Source organism: Botrytis porri (genome assembly GCF_014898465.1).
Source record: "Botrytis porri strain MUCL 3234 chromosome Unknown BPOR_014, whole genome shotgun sequence".
Lineage (NCBI taxonomy): Eukaryota > Fungi > Ascomycota > Leotiomycetes > Helotiales > Sclerotiniaceae > Botrytis > Botrytis porri.
The window spans coordinates 844,646-863,255 of NW_024066088.1; the positions used below are offsets into that span (position 1 = coordinate 844,646).

Sequence of the window (18,610 nt, forward strand, 5' to 3'; positions counted from 1 at the left end):
TTCGACCGAGGTGAGAAAATAGAATCGGTTATGGCAACGTGAGACGACTGATTCAACAATGGGAGGGTATTCTAGAAAGGATGCCACGTTTAAACAACTATACGTATATCCCTTGTATGAGGAGTTAGTTCCGTAAAAATGTAATGTACCAAAATTTTGAAAGCAATGAATGTATTTTGGATAATTTGTGGCCATCGTGTTTATATCGCTTGCATCGTCTCATTTATGTCACGCCATTGGATAGCCACCCGTTATGAACTTCTGAAGATCACATCTGAAAGTTGTAAATTCTGCTATTTGAGAGTTTTAGATTATTGAATTGTGCACTTGGCCGGTAAGCCACATGGGCCTTCCTTGTCTTTAGCCTCAGTTTCTCCTCTGTCTGCTTTCTGGTTCACTTGTTGGATATTTTTAATTTCTTCCTTATTATCTGCCGAATTCGATTCTGACTTGATTTCTTCATTCTTTATGACAGGATCCTATCAATGAGGGTTAGCAGTGTGAGCCAATTGCAATCGTTGACTGCTGTTCTCGGATTCACCTACATCTAGTCACGCGAAGTTGACTTTGCTGATGGTCTTTCCGAATTCCTCGCCTTGAATGGTGGCAACTTCCAACTCGAGTGCAGAAGGTGATCGAGATCCATCGGCGCCCTAAAATAAAATATCAGTCCTATGTCCTCATAATCCCCTTAAAAAGATAGAACAAAAGACTTACAGCGAAAGTTCCGGCACCCCATGGGGAACCACCTCTAACCTCGTCCATATTTGCGAGTTGTGGGAACGACTTTGCATAACCCAAAGGAACATAGATGATGCCGTGATGAGCCAATGTTGAGAGAGAAGCAAGAACGGTGCTTTCCTGTCCACCACCGGGAGTGCCGGTGGAAACGAAGATTCCGGCGAATTTTCCCCAGTATCCTCCGGTTTGCCATTGGCTGCCGGTAGCGTCCCAGAAGGCTTTCCATTGGGCGGGGAAGTTACCATATCTGGTTGGGATACCGAAGAGGAATGCGTCCTAGGTTGTGTCAGCTGAGTGGATACGGGATGGGATTGGAAGCTTTGGGGTGAGTGTGGTTTTATGGTTCAAAGTGGATTGGTAAGACTTACATAGTTTGCAAGAGTCTTTTGGTCGATGACTGGAATGTCGGATTTTGCGGGAGCGTGCATCTTAGTCAAGACCTCTTGAGGAAGTGTCTCTGGAACTCTATTTGATGAATTAGCATTGGGGTTTTTTATTTCTCTCAAACAGGATAGTTTGAGACTTACTGGAAGAGATCGGCTTCAATTCCGGCTTTCCTGAGACCTGCTTGTTCGGCCTCGGCAAGCTTTTGGATGTGGCCATACATGGAGTACTGTGGGAGACATTGGGGTCAGTATCATGGCAGTTACTGAGGGGAAATGAATTTGAAATATCATAAATGATGGGTTCATGTGGAATGTAGTGTGTGAACATTCTATCCGTATGGGTGGATAAGATAGAACCAACGAAACATGAAGAGAAATTCGAGGAGTCTGGTATCTTCGTTCCATGCAACAACAGGGATGGCATAGAGAAGTACTTACGAAAACGATAGCTACTTTAGGAGCCATGATGAGAGTTTCGAAGGAGAATTAATTGAGAGATAGAAAGAGTATGAGTATGAGTATGAGTATGAGAGAGACTTGGACAGAGAGAAGATCGAAGATTGAAAGATGATGAATAAAGAAAAGACGCGAATAGATGGGAAAGTCTCTCCCTTCTTATATGCATTCATACATCAATTCATTCGGATCGCTACCAGGTACCTAGACACTCATAATTCTGATGCATTACTAGGGATCCATAGGCTAAGTGCACCTCGAAATATATTGGCATTTCCATAAACACATTAGTGAGTTGATTACTGATGCTTTAATAAGTGGTTGGTTAAGCAATTTTGGCATGTTGAAGCACGCAAGGAGGGGAGTTATAGATTGGTTGTCTATTATGAAATATTATCATAGCTTCAAGTAAGCAATTAGTAAAAGGTTGATTACCGGGTATTCGAGTAGATTATATATTTACATGTAATTTATGTAATTTATAATTACAAATGTAATCGTACCTAGTTAACATAACCGTGAAATCACGTATTATTATTATTAGTCGTAAATAGAATTTTCCCCCGTTTGCGTCTGCCAGCAAAACTGTCCAAGGCTTAAGTAATCCGGCTGCATTGACCTGGTGGAACCCCCCCTCACGTTTATCACCTTCAAGGCTTCACCTTCATCACGCTTTCTCAATTTGGTTAACGTCCGTATCTTACATATCAATTGGAATGTCGAATTTTCGAATATCCCCTAATGCACATGTCATTCTTTAATGCGAGGAACTTTCGCAGTTATAATGCTATCGTTCCATTCCCTTCCTTAAGTACTAGGAGATGTATTGGCAATATTTCGTCGTCTCGTTTCACTCTGTCATCATCTGCTCGCAATAATGTCATTTATTTCAGACCTCAACTTTTTCATCGAGGGAAGAAAACGAAATCTACGTTTAATTTCAACGATCTTCCTCATGGACTAGATTTGAGGCCCTTGGAACCTTTGGATTTGGAGCAATCACTTATTAAGGACAAATCTCCAGAAAGAGTTTCTTTGGAATTTTTTGAAGATGTCCAGGATCTACTTCAGGAGCCAGAGCCAGCCATGGCTGAATCTGAAGAACGGGAAGTTTCTGCAACTTCGGATAATGCTGAAGATGACACAAAGACAGTAAAACCATCAAGGAGAACCAGGCGCATAGAGAGTTTGCCCCAAGGCTTGATTGTTCTTGATTCTGAATCCTCAGAGATACAAGAATCACAAGTTACTCCATCTTCATCAACAGGCCAGGAAATTTCCAAAAAAGCCAAAGCATCAGGTGAAGTAGAACTTCCTCAAGGATTACTTCCTCTGGAGCCATTGGAAATTGACAATGAACCACCACCATATCCAACCGTGATCATGCAGGCCCATAGCAATATGCTCAAGTTTGAGAACTGCGTGGTTATAACACGTGTTGGAGGTTTCTACGAATTGTATTTTGAGCATGCAGATAAATTTGGTCCGCTTCTGGGTCTTAAGGTTTCCCAGAAGAAAACACATGCTGGATCTGTGTCGATGGTGAGTTATCATTATGATGTTATTTTGTTGTGTAATAACAGTAAATAGGCTGGGTTTCCTTTTCATCAACTTGATCGTTATTTAAAGATACTTGTTCAAGATTTAAATCGATATGTTGCTATATCAGAAGAGTATCCAAATGATATTTCGGACAAGGTAAAATCTGGAGGACTGATGCATGATCGAAGGGTATCACGTGTTGTAACACCTGGCACTCTCATCGATGAAGGTTTCATGGATCCTCTTTCGAACAATTATGTACTTGCAATACACATACAGCACGATGATACAACTAATGCTATTGAATATGAGAGGCATCATAAATCAATCGGGTTGGCTTGGCTGGATTTATCAACTGGCCATTTCTTCACCCAGAAGTCATCGCTTTCACAACTTCCTTCCTTCCTGGCCCGTATAGCCCCGCGCGAAATTGTGTTGAATGAAGAGATGCAATCTATGAAAAGTCACGAAATATTTACCATTCTCACCGACGAACACCATATGATCACTTATGCAACGCTTTCAGAGGTGAAGCCTATATCCGAGTGGACCTCCATGCTAGAATCGGCAGTTTCACCATCCTCGATAGACACCTTCACGGAAGAAGAGATATCGGCTGGTAGTTGCTTACTTCATTATGTTGAAACAAGATTACAAAGTACGAACATGAGACTCCAACCTCCTGTACGCCAGTTGAATGTTATGGGAATCGACAAGAATACTATGAGAGCTCTAGAGATCAAGAAGACTATCAAGGAAGATGTCTTCAGTGGTAGTTTATTGCACACAATCCGACGTACAGTCACAAAAGGAGGTGGAAGGCTGTTGGAGAATTGGCTTGGTAAGTTTTGTTTTTCTCAATAATTTGGGTGTTCTTCAAAGGCTGACGTAAAGAATAGCTTCACCTTCAACGTCTCTGGATGTTATAAATTCTCGGCTCGATCTCGTGACATGTATGCTTGAAAACGAAAATCTTCGAGACCGAGTAACAACTCTCCTGAAACGCAGCCATGATTCCCATCGTGTACTGCAAAAGTTTGCATTTGGCAGAGGAGATGGCGATGATCTTCTAGATTTAGCTAGCACGATATGTGCTACTCGAGATTTGGCATTCGCACTCGAAGTTCATAATGCGACACCCAAGGCTTGCATACAAGAATTGCTTACTCGTATTCACCTCAAAGATCCAATGGAACTCGCCAAAGCAATCACAGAAGCCATCGACGAGGAAGGTCTAGTTCAGCAACATCGTATCGAAGAAGGCGAGAGTGGAGAGATGCAAGCATTGGCCGAAGCAATCGTCGCCTCGGAAGGAAACACAGAAGAAACATCCATCCTTCGGAAAAGTAACCGCAAGAAACCTACCAGCCTTCGCGAATATTACAACCAAGAGAGTGAAGCCTGGATCATGAAACCAAGTGCTACGCCAACCCTCAAACGTCTCCACACAGAACTATCCTCTCTAGCAAATAAAAAAACAGCCTTGGCAGCTTCTCTCTGCGACCGTCTCGGCGCAACAAGTCTGACCCTCCGCTTCACCCCCGGCCTTGGTCACATCTGCCACGTCAAAGGGAGAGATATAAATCTGGACATGCCCGAAGCCCGCACCATCAGCTCCAGCAAAAGTACCCGTTCTCTTCATCATCCCGAATGGTCATTCCTGGGTCAAGAAATCGATCAATGTCGCATCCACATTCGAGCCGAAGAACAGCGATTGTTTTACAAACTTCGCGAGCTGGCTATTACCAACCTCGTGAAACTCCGTCGTAATGCAGCTGTACTGGATGAAATTGACATCGCGTGCTCATTTGCTACACTGGCAAATGAAAGAGGTTGGACTCGTCCCACTCTCAACACAAGTTCTGCGCACAAAATCATTGGCGGCAGACACCCTACCGTTGAGACTGGATTAGAGGAAGAGGGTCGAAGTTTTATTTCCAATGATTGTCTCGTAGGAGATGTTCATAAAGCATGGTTAATTACAGGACCAAATATGGCTGGCAAAAGTACTTTTTTGCGTCAAAATGCATTGATTACGGTTCTTGCACAAGTCGGATCATATGTACCTGCTGAGTATGCAGAGTTGGGGATTGTAGACCATATGTTCAGTCGTGTTGGGTCTGCAGATAATCTCTACCGAGATCAATCGACATTCATGGTGGAGATGTTGGAGAGTGCGACGATTCTCAAAAATGCGACTTCACGATCGTTCGTCATCATGGATGAGATTGGTAGAGGAACAACACCAACTGACGGTGTGGCCGTGGCCTTTGCATGTTTGCATCATCTTTACCATGTGAATAAATGCAGGGCATTATTCGCGACGCATTTCCATGCATTGGTGGATTTAATAGAGGATAACAATATGGATGCAGTGGGCTTTTATTGCACGGATGTGGAAGAGGATGGGAACACAGATGGAGCATTTAGGTATATGTATAAATTGAAGGAGGGTATCAACAGACAGAGTCACGCTCTCAAGGTTGCTAAACTGGCAGGATTGCCGAGGGAAGCTATTGAGGTTGCTAGGCAGATATTGGAAAAAGATGCAAATCCTGAATAAATAGTCAGTAATTGATCACGACCTTGAGTATTTGTGACATAATGATAAATATTGAAAGCATTCAGGAAAAAATTAGAGTGTTGTTGTTTTTAATCTTCAACGTGCGTATGCACTCGGGGTTAAAAAGCTATGATTTGTTCATCACAAAGCTTGGAAAAATTATGCAGAGTAAATGAAGAAATAGCAACGAACCTTTTAGAATTAATAGAATTGTGATTTTCACATCACATTTCATTGTCATACCACGATACAAATGCTTTGGCTTGTTAAGTTTTTTCATTATTCCAGAGTCAAGATACTTGAATGACAACTAGATAATCTTGATGTTTCTTTTTTTATCCTTTCAGACATATGAAGAATTCATTTCAGATATATCATTGACGAATTTAGTCGAACATTCCTCCGAATCCCTCATCAGCGGACTCCTCAGCCTCGGACTCCTCCTTCTTGGCCTCCTCAGCAGCGGCAGCTGGGGCAGCCTCAGTAACGGCAGGTCCGGCACTGGCGTAGGCCTCTGGGTTGGCAATTCGGTCCTTCAACTCATCAATCTCAGACCAGCTGTAGTCGGTCGAGATGGCAACGGCCAAAACCTTCTTGTAGCTGTTGACAACAGAGTGCATAACAGATGGAAGGGTTGGGAAGTTGGCAGCCAAGGAGATAGCAGCGATGGTGGTGATAGCACTGCTGAAAGCCTTGAGAAGTTGGGACTCCTCGATGTCGAGAACACTTGGTGGGAAAGTGTTACCAGCATCGTAAACTTGGGAGATACCCATACCGTATGTGAAAGGAGAGATGTTCAACATGTTAAGAAGGGTAGCCTCGGAAGCTCCGACCTTGGAACCAGCCTCAACGAGCTTCAAGTCTGCGGTAATTTCAATGGTACCACGGGCAATCTTGGTTGGGACACCGAGAGCTTGGAAGAAAGAGGTCTTTCCTGGTTCCATACCGGTGTTACCGGCTGGGACGTAGACATCAGCTGGGGCAACGGCACCAGCTCTGGCTGGAGCAGCGACCTTGTTGTCGAGAATCTTGTCACGGATGGTCTTGAGGTCTTGGTTGGTGAAAACGAAACCGACGTTGCCCTTGACGAAAGGAAGGAGACGCTCGTATTCTGGGTTGTCGTTGACGAAGCCCTTGACGGCACGGCGGACCTATTCAATCACAAATAATTAGTTTTCCGAGCGCGCCAATAATAGCAGAATCCATCGATCCCGCGTAAACGTACCATGGTATTCTTTCCCATCAAGACAACACCCTCACCACGGAGAGATCCACGGATCTCGTGCATTTGTTGAGAGCTGACATTGTCGACGGTGACGATGAAGATGGACTTGTACTCCTCGAGTAAGCCCTTGAGCTTATCGAAGTAGCCGGCCTTGTTTTCGGATTTGCCCCCCATATCTTCTTATTTGTGAAGTTAGGTGATTTAAGGACAAATTTATTATGTTGGAGTTGAGGATTTGTTCTTCGTGGAAGAATTGTGATTGTCGCGAAGTAAAGCAAAATTCGAAAAAAGATCCATTTGATGAGTTTGACGAATTGTTAGAATGTGGGAGCCGCTAGTGCTTAGCGCAATTTGGCATGCGAAAATATATTTTGATTGGTTAAGACGCTCAGACCCTTATTGACAAATAAATTCGACATGTCTGGATGAATATTTTGTATTTTTTGGGTATTTATTGGTATTTTGATATACGAATAGCCACTCCAAGGAAAGAATTGTATATCCATTTAGAACTTATTTACTTGATCGGGGGGGCCAAATCGGTCTACCAAAAAGATGTCGAAAGTCAGAACACCATATCAATGCCTTAAACAATGTGGTAACTATCTTGTAGCGGCTCGAGGCTCAAGCATAGATACCTTTGATATTAAAGATGGTTCATACCTTTCAACATGGAAGTCTCCAGTGCTAGAAAGTACGAATGCATTGAACACAACTGGAGAGGAGACGCAAACCAAAAGTGAGGAGCAGAACCCAGAAACATCTACTCCAGATGCCCCATTGGAATCGTCAACCCCGCCAGCAAAGAGACGAAAGTTATCCGTTAGCGAGGAAAAGGAAGAAAAAATTGTTGTCGTACAGCAATTGAAGAAGAAGGCGAAGAGCATACCAGCAAAGATCATTGAACCTTCACCCATTACTGCTTTAACTATCACAAAAGACCTCCAGCACGTGATTGCAGTTACAGGCGAGGACAAAACTATCAGAGTGTTGGCATGGGTGGATACAGTAGGCAAAGGATTAAAACAGATCAGCGACCGGTAGGGATTGTCTACTCTCAAGATGTGACTCTGACTAACGATTTCAGTACTATGCCTAAACGGCCTTGTGCTCTTGCCACTACCGATGACTGCAGCACCATAATTAGCGCTGATAAATTTGGAGATGTGTATTCTCTTCCTCTCATCCCATCTCCTTTAGTTCCATCCGCTAAGGAAGGTGTTTCTACCGAAAAGCAAGCTCCAAAGAAGTTCCAGCCTTCAGCCAGTGCCTTGACAGTACATTCCGTACGCAACTTAAAAGCTCTTGAGGCTCAAAAGAAACAGACCAACAAAGTGTCTGAGAAAACTGGTCCAGATTTTGAGCACAAACTTCTCCTTGGACATGTTTCTATGTTAACGGATATCGTGACGGCTTCCGTGTCAAGTCGTCGCTACATACTTACAGCTGATCGTGATGAGCACATTCGGGTTAGTCGGGGAATTCCTCAATCGCACGTCATTGAGGGATTCTGTCTCGGACACATTGAATATGTTAGTCGCTTATGTATTCCTTCCACAAGACCAGAAACTCTCATTTCTGGTGGTGGAGATGACGACCTACACGTTTGGAATTGGCTCGATGGATCTTTACTATCGAAAGTAAATCTCAAGTCTCAAATGCAAGCATTTGGCCCAGAAACCACCAAAGACGAAGCCGAGACCGAGCCTAAGAAGGTTGCAGTAACGGGTATTTATCACGCTAGAGATGAAACATCTAATCGAGATATCATCATAGCTACATCTGAAGGGCAAGTTTCATCATCCTACACACGAAAACTCAGCCTGAACTCAAGCTAACAAAACCCCAGTGTCCCTGCTGCCTTCGTTTATACTCTCATGCCTTCCAACCAACTCATACATACCCAAACCATCAACCTGCCAGGCAATGCGCTCTCTTGCACCCTCAGCAATCCCACCCCCTCATCTCCTTTCTCTCTCATAATCTCCATCGACAACATCCACGAATCCGGCTCTATTACCGCCGTAAAGGACGACAACTCACCCGTCGCAAGTCCTCTACAATTCTTCAAATACGAAAATGAGAAATTCGTTAATGTGCCATTGGAGGGATTTGTATCACAAGATAGCGAGGGGTTTTTGGATGCGGGGAAGAAGAATAAGTTGGGTGGTCTCTTGTATAATATTGGAAATTTGAGAAAAATGGAGGATGAGGAATAAATCCACGCATGTTTGTTAGCTAGCCTGCTGATCAATTGAATGGAAAAAAATACCCAAACTAAATCTTGACATTGTACACACTTAGACCAAAATGGAAACAGAATAATCTCCCGTCCTCCCACTGACATCAAAATTCCCCTTCCATAGATTCACTCTCTCCCTCCCCGAAAACAAAGTCACCATCACTCACGCGCGAGATTCACTCCTCCCCTCCCCACAAAAACCTCAACCTCCCTCGAACAACAAAAAAAGCAAAAAACCAAGTTGGACTTGGGAAAATCCTCTCTGAAATGAGGATTTTATTACTAGCAGAACCCTTCGATATGGGGCCAATTCTGTCCGTAATATATCAAACATCCCACCCATCCGAAGATGGTTAAAACGCAGTGTATATAAGTCAGTTGTGTAGACCACTGCGCCAGGTCGTACGATGAGATGCTTGATGGAGGTTGTGGGAGATTTGGGGTATTTGTATGACGGGTAGGCTGGTGGAGAGTGAAGGGATAGATGAAAGTGTTGTGTGTTGTTTGTATGGTATGTACGCCAGAGGCCTGGGATGGTTTGGATTTTGGGGATTGGGTGTGATGGTGACGGTCAGATATGAAATTCGAGATGTGAGATTCAGACAGGCGACAAGTTTTAGAGCATTCTTAACCAATCGGAATGGGAAATGATATTGGAATATGGTATCAAGATATTGTTGGATAGTTTGATGTGAACTCTTGCTTATCTACGAAATGGCTGCAAGACGTCTATAGACTCTGGGGTATAACTCTATTGAATTGACAAAGCTTTAAATGCTACTCAACATAGCCTTCTTTCTTCTTCTCAAGTCTGATTTTTAGTTTTTGCCTCCATTTAGCGACCGCCTGCCTCACTGCATCCGCAACCTCTGGGCCTTCCGCCTTTTCAATGACATCCAGAACCCATCTCACTCTTTCTGTTCGACCCCACTTTTCATTTCTCACATCCGCAATGATGCCTACCTGTGTAACCGCCCTTGAGATTTCCGACGTCGGTTCAACCTTATGCGCACGAAGATAATGCCAACACTGTGTAACATTGCGAAGAGCCTGTCTGGGATGCTCGAAATTTCGATGTGCAAATGCTCTTGCCATTTCGTGTATAAGTTCAACTCGTGCTTGTGAAAGAATTTCTGGTGATGGTGCCTTTCTTTTCCATTTTGGCATTGCTGCGTAGATTGGAGCATCCAATGCGGCCCAGATTCCCTCGCTTCCATGATATATCATTCTTGCAAACAAAGGCGCACACTTCTCGGGCTCGATCTCGCCTATGCAATGTTGCATGTATATATTATACGCAGCTTGGAGATCTAAGAAAGTCGTTGTGTTGACGAGATCTGCTAGGACATTGGAATTTATCCGCAAATTGAACATTTTTGATTGCCATAGCACTGCGTGTATGTGGCCGAATGCTTGTATATCCCGGAGAAAACTAAATAGATCTTGTATCTTCTCATCGCTCAATTGTCCATACTCTTTTAAAGTCCACAAAAGCCAACCAAAAGATGAGGGAGAATGAAGAGTCTTAATCTTGAAGGTGTCGATGATTACACTGCTATTTGTTAAAGTGCCCTGACTAGTCCAACGGTTTAGAACAAGCTCAGACATCTGGCGCCAAGTCAAAGTATATTCCTTGGTGTCTAGATTGAATGGGCTAAGATCTAGTTGCTGCAGTATTTTGAATGTCTCTGTGAATATTGAATTATCGATGTTTTTCAATCTGGAAAGCACAGAAAGCCAATTCAATCGTATCCTGTGGGATTGAGCAAGGTAGTCTTTGAGGCCCGAAACACTCTTCTGGTCCCAGAAAGTTGGAGAACAGATTACCCCTGAATGAGATCTGATCAGAACAGAAGTTATCTCTTTAGGTAAATTGGTTAGAGTTTGGCTCATCACACCAATGGAGTGACTGTGAGGCAAGAACATGCTTTCAGCAGCCCGCAATTCTGTGCTGGCAGCGGAAAGATTTGTAGATGCTTGCATGAGGATTCCTCGAACGTGCTTTAACAGCTCAGGCGTTTCCTTGCCTCGATTGGACCACATCAGCATTCGGAGGTGGTTTATACTTCGTTGCGAGGAAATCAAAGATGTCTCTGATTTGGTCAAGAACTTATCTCTATTTGTTGAAACAGTCATTTTTTGGAGCCAGCTTAATGTCCACTTATTGAATATAGACAAAATTTTGTCTACATTACTACCCAATTGGACTGCAGATAACGAAGGAAGTATTTCAGAAACTAGAAGTTGTGTTTCGTTGGTGCTTGGGAGATCTGCAATCAACGACAGATATTCTGCTATGACTTTCGAATCAAAATCCGCGGGCGTGAGAACATTACAAGACACAATGCCATCCCAAACTTGTTGATAAAAAGTAAGCAGTTCCTTAGCTGCATCAGCATCTCCTCCACGCAAACATGCGTGTGTCGTGGGACATTGTCTGCTAGAACCTTTAGCGTTGGAATAAGAGCCGCTATGGATATCCACGAGAACATTTGTAACAGTCCGAAGTGAGTTAGACAGCAGATCGCTAGTAACTAGTCCAAGAGTAAGACTCTGTTGGAGTCTTTTACGAAATGATACACAAAGCTTTAGAGCTTTCTTCGGCCCGAACAACTGTTGATGTCGACCCTTTGTCTTTTCCGTATTCCAGTCCCCTTTTAACTCAGTAGATTCTCCATGATTAACCCCCATTGCCATTTCAAAATCATGAAAATGATCTTGGATATGCCTTTCCTGTCGTAAGATATCATAACCTTTCTCAGTCGGTTCTTCCGCAATTGCAGGATTTATAGAAACGTCCGCAAGTTCTTCGGGCATGGGAGTCCAATTGGTCAACCAGGATGGTAAATCCGGCGGATGCTTTGACTGTTCCGTGATTCGAGGTGTTGGAGCCTCCCACTGCGATTGAATCTTCTCTGGCCCCCACGATGAGCACCACAAAGCCCCCGGATCATAAACCAAAGCTTGTGTCATCTCTGTGGCATATGCCATTCTTCTCCTCCCCAATCTCCTCCTGCTTTCCAATGGGCCAGGCACTGAGCTCCCATGTCGACGTATTGTATTTGAGGCACCGCAGAAGCGTTGGAATGCACTGCAAAGATCCTCCTCAGAGATCCATACACATTCAAAGGATGTTGTTAGATGTTTGAGCCTTTGACAGGAAGTCGATGGGCGAGGGAGCATCGCTCGTTGAAAAATATGCCAGCCGCGTTAATGCTTTGCGATTCGACATTGGTGAGGTATTGACATTAGATCTCTTTGGAGCAGAATGGCATGCTCTGTATTCTTCAAGCGCAAGATATTGTACAGTGAGAATGACTTCAGTAGAAGCTTTATTACTGAAGTTTGAGTAACTTATCGTTAATTCATACATAGCGAATGATAACTGAAATGCAACGGATCAACAGTTTTTCCAGAGCTCCTCGTCCCTGTCAATTTTGTGGATCTTGAAGCTCATGTTTGGTGGGGTGAAGTTGAAACTCTGAAGGGACCATGGGAATTTAGGCAATGGTAATAGGAAGAAAATAAATAATAAGTTAGACCAAGGTTCATATAAACCTTATACATCAGTTGGATTTCTTCCTAACTTCTTCTCGGATTTATTATCAACCTTATTGTTTGACACAATCTCAGACGTTTGTATCTTGTACATTTGTGGTGTTTTTCCAGCAAACGAGTCCCCTCATTTGATTTGAGATATAAATTAGTACACCATGGAGCATCAATTTGAACCATTACAGAACGATCTCATCCTTAGAACAGCATGGGGTAGATATAACGATTCCTAAACCTTCAGAATGCTAATTGCTAACCAAATCCAGGCCAGAAGGTTGAACGTCCACCAATGTGGGTGATGCGTCAAGGTATGGCCAATGTTTGAAGTCAATGAGATTAATGAGATAGAGATAGAGATAGCTAACATCTGGGAATCTCACAGCTGGACGTTACCTGCCTGAATACCACGAAGCAAAAGGAAAGAATGACTTCTTTGAATGCTGCCGCTCTCCAGAGATCGCATCAACATTAACTCTCCAACCCATTGAACGTTTCGCCGGACTTGTCGACGCAGCTATCATATTTTCCGATATTCTCGTAATTCCTCAAGCTATGGGGATGACCGTAGAGATGGTTGACAAGAAAGGACCTCATTTTCCCGAACCTCTGGAGTCACCTGAGGACGGCCAATATGAGCAAGTTTTGAATAAGAAGGTGGATGTCGCGGCAGAATTGGACTATGTTTACAAGGCAATCACTTTGACCAGACACAAGTTGAAGGGAAGAGTACCATTATTTGGATTTTGTGGTGCCCCATGGACCCTGTTATGTTACATGGTGGAAGGTGGAGGAAGCAAGTTGTTTGTGAAGACCAAGACTTGGGTTTACAGGTATCCAGAAGCAAGCAAGGCTCTTCTTCAGAAGATCGCAGAAGTGTGTGTAGAGTATTTGGCTTTGCAAGTAAAGGCTGGTGCACAGGTAAGTTCATTGGCCGCTCACGCCGTTGCTTGGTCGGAACTAATGGTTATACCAGTTGGTTCAAGTTTTCGACTCGTGGGCTGCGGAATTATCCCCATCTTCTTTCAAGGAGTTCTCACGACCATATCTTGCCTACATATCGGAAAATCTACCAAAACGCTTGAAGGAGCTCGGTCTCGAGCAAGTCCCAATGGTTGTATTTGCAAAGGGAGCTTGGTATGCCTTAGATTCCTTGTGTGATTTAGGATACCAGGTGGTAGGTTTGGACTGGTTACAAGACCCCGCGGAGGCCGTTCGGATACGAGGAAACCGCCCAATTGTCTTCCAAGGCAATGCAGACCCAGGAGTTCTATATGGAACTCGTTCCGAAATCACTCGGGTAGTCGAGGAAATGGTCAATGGTTTCGGTGGAGGAAAACAAGGATGGATTGCAAATCTCGGTCATGGTTGGTATTTCCTATTCGACTGCTTTTTCTCAACTAATCCATCTTCTTACAGGTATCACGCCATTCGTCAACCCCGAGGACTTGAAATTCTACTTCCAAGAGATTCACCGATTAACCAAGTGATATCCGAATCACTAAGCGTGTTGATCATTCCTTGGTGTGAACCCTCCTCTCGACACCGATATCTTCGTTCCTATGAGAAGTATTGAGTCAAAGATAGTCTTTCAGGATTAGATTGTATAACATACCACAATTCTGGCTTCTCACTAATGAACTTCTCCATCAATTCCTGGCACTCTTTGCTTTGCATGTTGACAACTTCAATTCCTCTTTGCTTTAAATATGCCTCACCGCCGAGGAAAGTGTTGTTCTCACCCACGACGACTCGTGATATTCCGTACAAAATACATGCTCCCGTACTTTCCATCTTGATTAGCAAATTCGCGATTCATTTATATGAATATCAAACATACCACATATCACATGGAGACAATCTACCCTTAATTTGTTAGTTTTGTCCTCTTGAATAAGGAAGTTCTGCGTGATGGCGAGGTTTTCTCTTGACATACGTTGTATACATAGTGGACCCCTTGTAAGCCGAGGCAGGGAGGCGACCTGAATTCTCTAAAGCGGATGTCTCTCCCTAAGTTGCATCAGCACCTTTGCATCTGCAAGCTACAGACAATACCACGTCTTACATGATGAATGGCACTCCCTTTCTGGACTCTCATATTATGGCCACGGCCCAACAACTTCCCATCTCTGGAGACTAAAGCTGCACCAATCTGATATGCATGGCATCTTGATTAGAAATGGCCCGAGATTTGTAATGGAACGATCTTGGGGATTCGTACCGGTACACCACCTTCTTCATATCCAATCTTCGCTTCTTCGACTGCAATTGCAAAGGCTTCTTGATCGCTCAGGGGAGTCATGACTAAACGTAGTAAGTGGTTTTTGAAGAGGTTTGATGGGGGAGAAGAAAGAATGAGGGGTAGCAGACAAAGTTAAGCTCTCTGATTCCAGATAGATATATGTATATGTACGGAGTATGTATATGAATTTTACTGTACAAGATGAGCAATGGGATGATCAAGGATGTTTTTTCTGACAAATTGGGATTAATCTTATCCATGAAATTGTGAATGATATACCCAAGCTATACCGTCTTCTATACCCAGGCATTCTGTACATAAAGCGAGATCATCTTCCTACCTCGTACCTCGCCTACGTACTTCGTACGAAGTAGTACAGTACCTAGGAAACTGTTTCCGATGCCAAAATGTGGAAGAATTTATCAAATGCTTATCGATAAGAAAACCCCCCACCTTGGAAGTTTGAGCCAACCTTGGAAGTGTTTCTTTCGATATCATCAGTTGATGAGGATGTCATTCCTGTATCCGTCTCAATAGAGTCTAGCCTAGCCTTATATTTTATATCGGAATAAGCAAAAGTGAAGGATTGGTGTGGAAAGAAACAGGCGAGACAAGAAGCAAGCATTGATTGATTACATTATACACGTTGATTACATTATACGCATTGAATCCATTCACTGTCTTCATCTTGAAGTAATATATATATATATATATATCTCTCTCTCTCTCTCCATACCTACTGTAGTATTAATCAATGTGAATAATTAACCTTTATTTATACCTATATATAGCTGCCTACCTAGGTATATAAATTGAGTGAATATCTATCCAGGTCTTATTATGAGGAGGGGCAGATTTTCCTGATTCCCAAAGAAACATTCTCAATCCTTGTCCATTTTCGAGACCCTTCTTTCAGATTCTAAAATATTTTGCCCGCCGCTTCTTCCTGCTTCTGTCTTCTGTCTTTTGTCTTCCTTTCCTCCTTATTACTAAATATAAATGTAGAAGGCAAGGCAAAACTACTAAGTAATAATAATAATAATAAGAAGAATAAGAACTTCATTCTACCTAACTTATTCATTATTTATTTATTAGTCCATTCAGAAAAATCTTACCCACTTACTTTCTTTCCCCTTCGAAATCCATTCATCGCCATTTGCAATCCATCTCCTCTCACCCTCTACCACTCTTAATTATTTCGACAATTAAAGTCTTCCAAAGTTCATCAAGTTACACCTTGAAAACAGTTTCTTGAATCCGAGATCTCTTTCCTCGAGGAGAAAGAAAAAAAGAAAAGAAAGGAAAAGAACTATTAGTTGTTCATCTCCAAACATCTCTACTTGTGCGCCGAGTCGTGAACAGTACCAAGTTGTAAGTCATTCATAGTTTCCACAATTCTAGTCATGTAGCCTGTCTACGGTAGTATTTTCATATGTGCTATCGTTCTATGATGAGTTGTATTGACATACTTATCTATGTCCTTCTACGGGCCCATCATGGTACTGGTTGGTTTAGTTTGATGCGATTTTCGGATGGCTAACACTTCATCTACCACAATTCAGAATACAAAAGAGCCTAGTCCGACATTGTATTTACAATCTCTCGTCGAACAGAATCACAAACTCAAACACATAAAGAAAGTCAACGTTGAAGAGGTCTTTTCTCTATAACACTATACAAAATGGTCAAAGATACCAAGTTATACGATCTGCTCAGTGTAAGGCTTCACTCCTCTCTGTGATTCAGAGAACAATGCTCAACTCAAAAAATAGGTTGCACCAACTGCCACTGAAGCAGAACTTAAGAAAGCATACAAAGTCGGGGCTTTGAAACATCACCCAGGTTAGTCATTCCCCATACTTTCCCCTCTTGCTGGTCTTTTCTTCTTTCCCTCACTTCCGAGACGTGAGTCTGACATCCGACCAACAGACAAGAATCAACACAACCCTGATGCCGAGGAAAAATTCAAGGAAATTTCTAGAGCATACGAAATTCTTTCGGATCCCCAAAAGCGCCAAGTCTATGATCAATATGGCGAAGAAGGATTGGAAGGTGGTGGAGGAGCTGGTGGAATGAATGCCGAAGATTTATTCTCACAATTCTTCGGTGGCGGCTCTGCATTTGGCGGTGGTGGATTCGGTGGTATGTTCGGTGGTGGTGGTGGTGGCATGCAACAACGTGGTCCACCAAAGGCTCGCACTATTCATCACGTCCACAAAGTTTCACTCGAGGACATCTATCGCGGAAAAGTCTCCAAACTCGCTCTCCAGAAATCCGTCATCTGTCCCAAGTGCGAGGGACGAGGTGGAAAGGAAGGTGCCGTCAAGAAGTGTGCTGGATGTGACGGCCACGGTATGAAGACGATGATGCGCCAAATGGGACCCATGATCCAACGTTTCCAGACTGTCTGCCCTGACTGTAATGGAGAAGGAGAGATTATCCGTGAGAAGGACAAGTGCAAGGGTTGCAATGGTAAAAAGACTACCGTGGAAAGAAAGGTCTTGCACGTCCATGTCGACAGAGGTGTTCGCAGTGGACACAAGATTGATTTCAGAGGCGAGGGTGATCAAACACCAGGAGTGCAACCAGGTGACGTGGTTTTCGAGATCGAGCAAAAACCACATGACCGTTTCCAACGCAAAGACGACGATTTGTTTTTCCATGCCGAGGTCGATCTTTCGACTGCCCTTGCTGGTGGAACCATCTTTGTCGAGCATTTGGATGAGCGATGGTTGAGTGTTGAAATCCTTCCAGGAGAAGTTATCAGCCCAGGTAAGCAATGTATTCCAATGCGCCCATCTTGAATTTGTTTAACAGTCTTTATAGGAAGTGTCAAGATGATCCGTGGCCAGGGTATGCCTTCATATCGTCACCACGATCACGGAAACTTGTACATCCAATTTGATGTCAAATTCCCAGAGAAGAACTGGACCACCGATCCTGCAGCGTTCGAGGCCCTCAAGACCATCCTCCCACCGGCGCCAGAAGGCATTACACCACCTACCGATGCGATGACCGAAGTTGCCGATCTCGAGGACGTTGATGCCAGTCAACAAGCTAGAGCCTCAGGCGCCGGTGCCATGGACGAGGACGATGAAGATGGCCAAGGTGGCGAACGTGTCCAATGTGCTTCTCAATAAATTTATAGTACTATTGGCGTTTTGGCCTGGGGATTTTCTTCGTACTTTTCTTTCTTCATACAGAGATTTTTTCATCAACCTCTTTTGCATCTTTCGTCGGTTATATGATACACTATACTTGTTCTTCATGGTCTCAAGTGCGATACCACCATGGCGCATTCAAATTTTCAAGGCAAGGGCTTCTTGAATTTTGGTCATTAGCATACACGAATGACGATATGAGCAAGGAGTGGGTTTGGTTTCTGGGTGAATAGACGAGGGCTCGGAAGAACGAAGGGGCTAAGAGCCTTTGGACAACTCGATGTGGATGGATGGTGCGAACCCTAATTTTATCATGAGAATATGAGAATCATACCTTATGAAATGAATCGAGCATCTTTTCAACAAGTTTCATACAAACTCAGATCAAGATGAAATCAGCATTGATGAAATCAACACATCCGAGAACTTCTGGCTGATGATCTCTTAATACGACGTTTAGACAGCTGGGATAGATAGCATGTAGGTAAAAAGCAGATTAT

General features: G+C 43.3%; 8 protein-coding genes across 8 annotated transcripts; 4 read left to right on the plus strand and 4 right to left on the minus strand.

Annotated features, from left to right (window-relative positions):
• Positions 1-311: 311 nt before the first annotated feature.
• On the minus strand, positions 312-1,592 carry EAF01_009592 (uncharacterized protein; the record flags this gene model as incomplete). The annotated part of the gene is made up of 6 exons (XM_038917848.1): positions 312-479; positions 567-653; positions 718-1,017; positions 1,110-1,206; positions 1,269-1,354; positions 1,566-1,592. The coding sequence occupies 6 exons, from the start codon at positions 1,590-1,592 to the stop codon at positions 312-314; spliced, it is 765 nt and encodes a 254-aa protein (XP_038766657.1).
• Positions 1,593-2,324: 732 nt separating this feature from the next.
• Positions 2,325-5,688, plus strand: EAF01_009593 (uncharacterized protein; the record flags this gene model as incomplete). The annotated part of the gene is made up of 3 exons (XM_038917849.1): positions 2,325-3,125; positions 3,174-3,966; positions 4,025-5,688. 3 exons carry the CDS (start codon positions 2,325-2,327, stop codon positions 5,686-5,688), a joined length of 3,258 nt encoding a protein of 1,085 aa, XP_038766658.1.
• A 386-nt stretch (positions 5,689-6,074) lies between these two features.
• EAF01_009594 (uncharacterized protein) lies at positions 6,075-7,087 on the minus strand (the record flags this gene model as incomplete). Its single annotated transcript, XM_038917850.1, has 2 exons — positions 6,075-6,839; positions 6,914-7,087. The coding sequence occupies 2 exons, from the start codon at positions 7,085-7,087 to the stop codon at positions 6,075-6,077; spliced, it is 939 nt and encodes a 312-aa protein (XP_038766659.1).
• A 381-nt stretch (positions 7,088-7,468) lies between these two features.
• On the plus strand, positions 7,469-9,132 carry EAF01_009595 (uncharacterized protein; the record flags this gene model as incomplete). The annotated part of the gene is made up of 3 exons (XM_038917851.1): positions 7,469-7,953; positions 8,001-8,702; positions 8,763-9,132. The coding sequence occupies 3 exons, from the start codon at positions 7,469-7,471 to the stop codon at positions 9,130-9,132; spliced, it is 1,557 nt and encodes a 518-aa protein (XP_038766660.1).
• Positions 9,133-9,932: 800 nt separating this feature from the next.
• On the minus strand, positions 9,933-12,338 carry EAF01_009596 (uncharacterized protein; the record flags this gene model as incomplete). The annotated part of the gene is made up of 1 exon (XM_038917852.1): positions 9,933-12,338. The coding sequence occupies one exon, from the start codon at positions 12,336-12,338 to the stop codon at positions 9,933-9,935; it is 2,406 nt and encodes an 801-aa protein (XP_038766661.1).
• Positions 12,339-12,868: 530 nt separating this feature from the next.
• EAF01_009597 (uncharacterized protein) lies at positions 12,869-14,197 on the plus strand (the record flags this gene model as incomplete). The annotated part of the gene is made up of 5 exons (XM_038917853.1): positions 12,869-12,923; positions 12,977-13,018; positions 13,093-13,628; positions 13,684-14,074; positions 14,127-14,197. The coding sequence occupies 5 exons, from the start codon at positions 12,869-12,871 to the stop codon at positions 14,195-14,197; spliced, it is 1,095 nt and encodes a 364-aa protein (XP_038766662.1).
• A 24-nt stretch (positions 14,198-14,221) lies between these two features.
• EAF01_009598 (uncharacterized protein) lies at positions 14,222-15,009 on the minus strand (the record flags this gene model as incomplete). The annotated part of the gene is made up of 6 exons (XM_038917854.1): positions 14,222-14,267; positions 14,323-14,493; positions 14,548-14,568; positions 14,644-14,717; positions 14,773-14,859; positions 14,929-15,009. The coding sequence occupies 6 exons, from the start codon at positions 15,007-15,009 to the stop codon at positions 14,222-14,224; spliced, it is 480 nt and encodes a 159-aa protein (XP_038766663.1).
• Positions 15,010-16,630: 1,621 nt separating this feature from the next.
• EAF01_009599 (uncharacterized protein) lies at positions 16,631-18,089 on the plus strand (the record flags this gene model as incomplete). The annotated part of the gene is made up of 4 exons (XM_038917855.1): positions 16,631-16,666; positions 16,722-16,791; positions 16,879-17,721; positions 17,776-18,089. 4 exons carry the CDS (start codon positions 16,631-16,633, stop codon positions 18,087-18,089), a joined length of 1,263 nt encoding a protein of 420 aa, XP_038766664.1.
• Between the last annotated feature and the right edge of the window lie 521 nt (positions 18,090-18,610).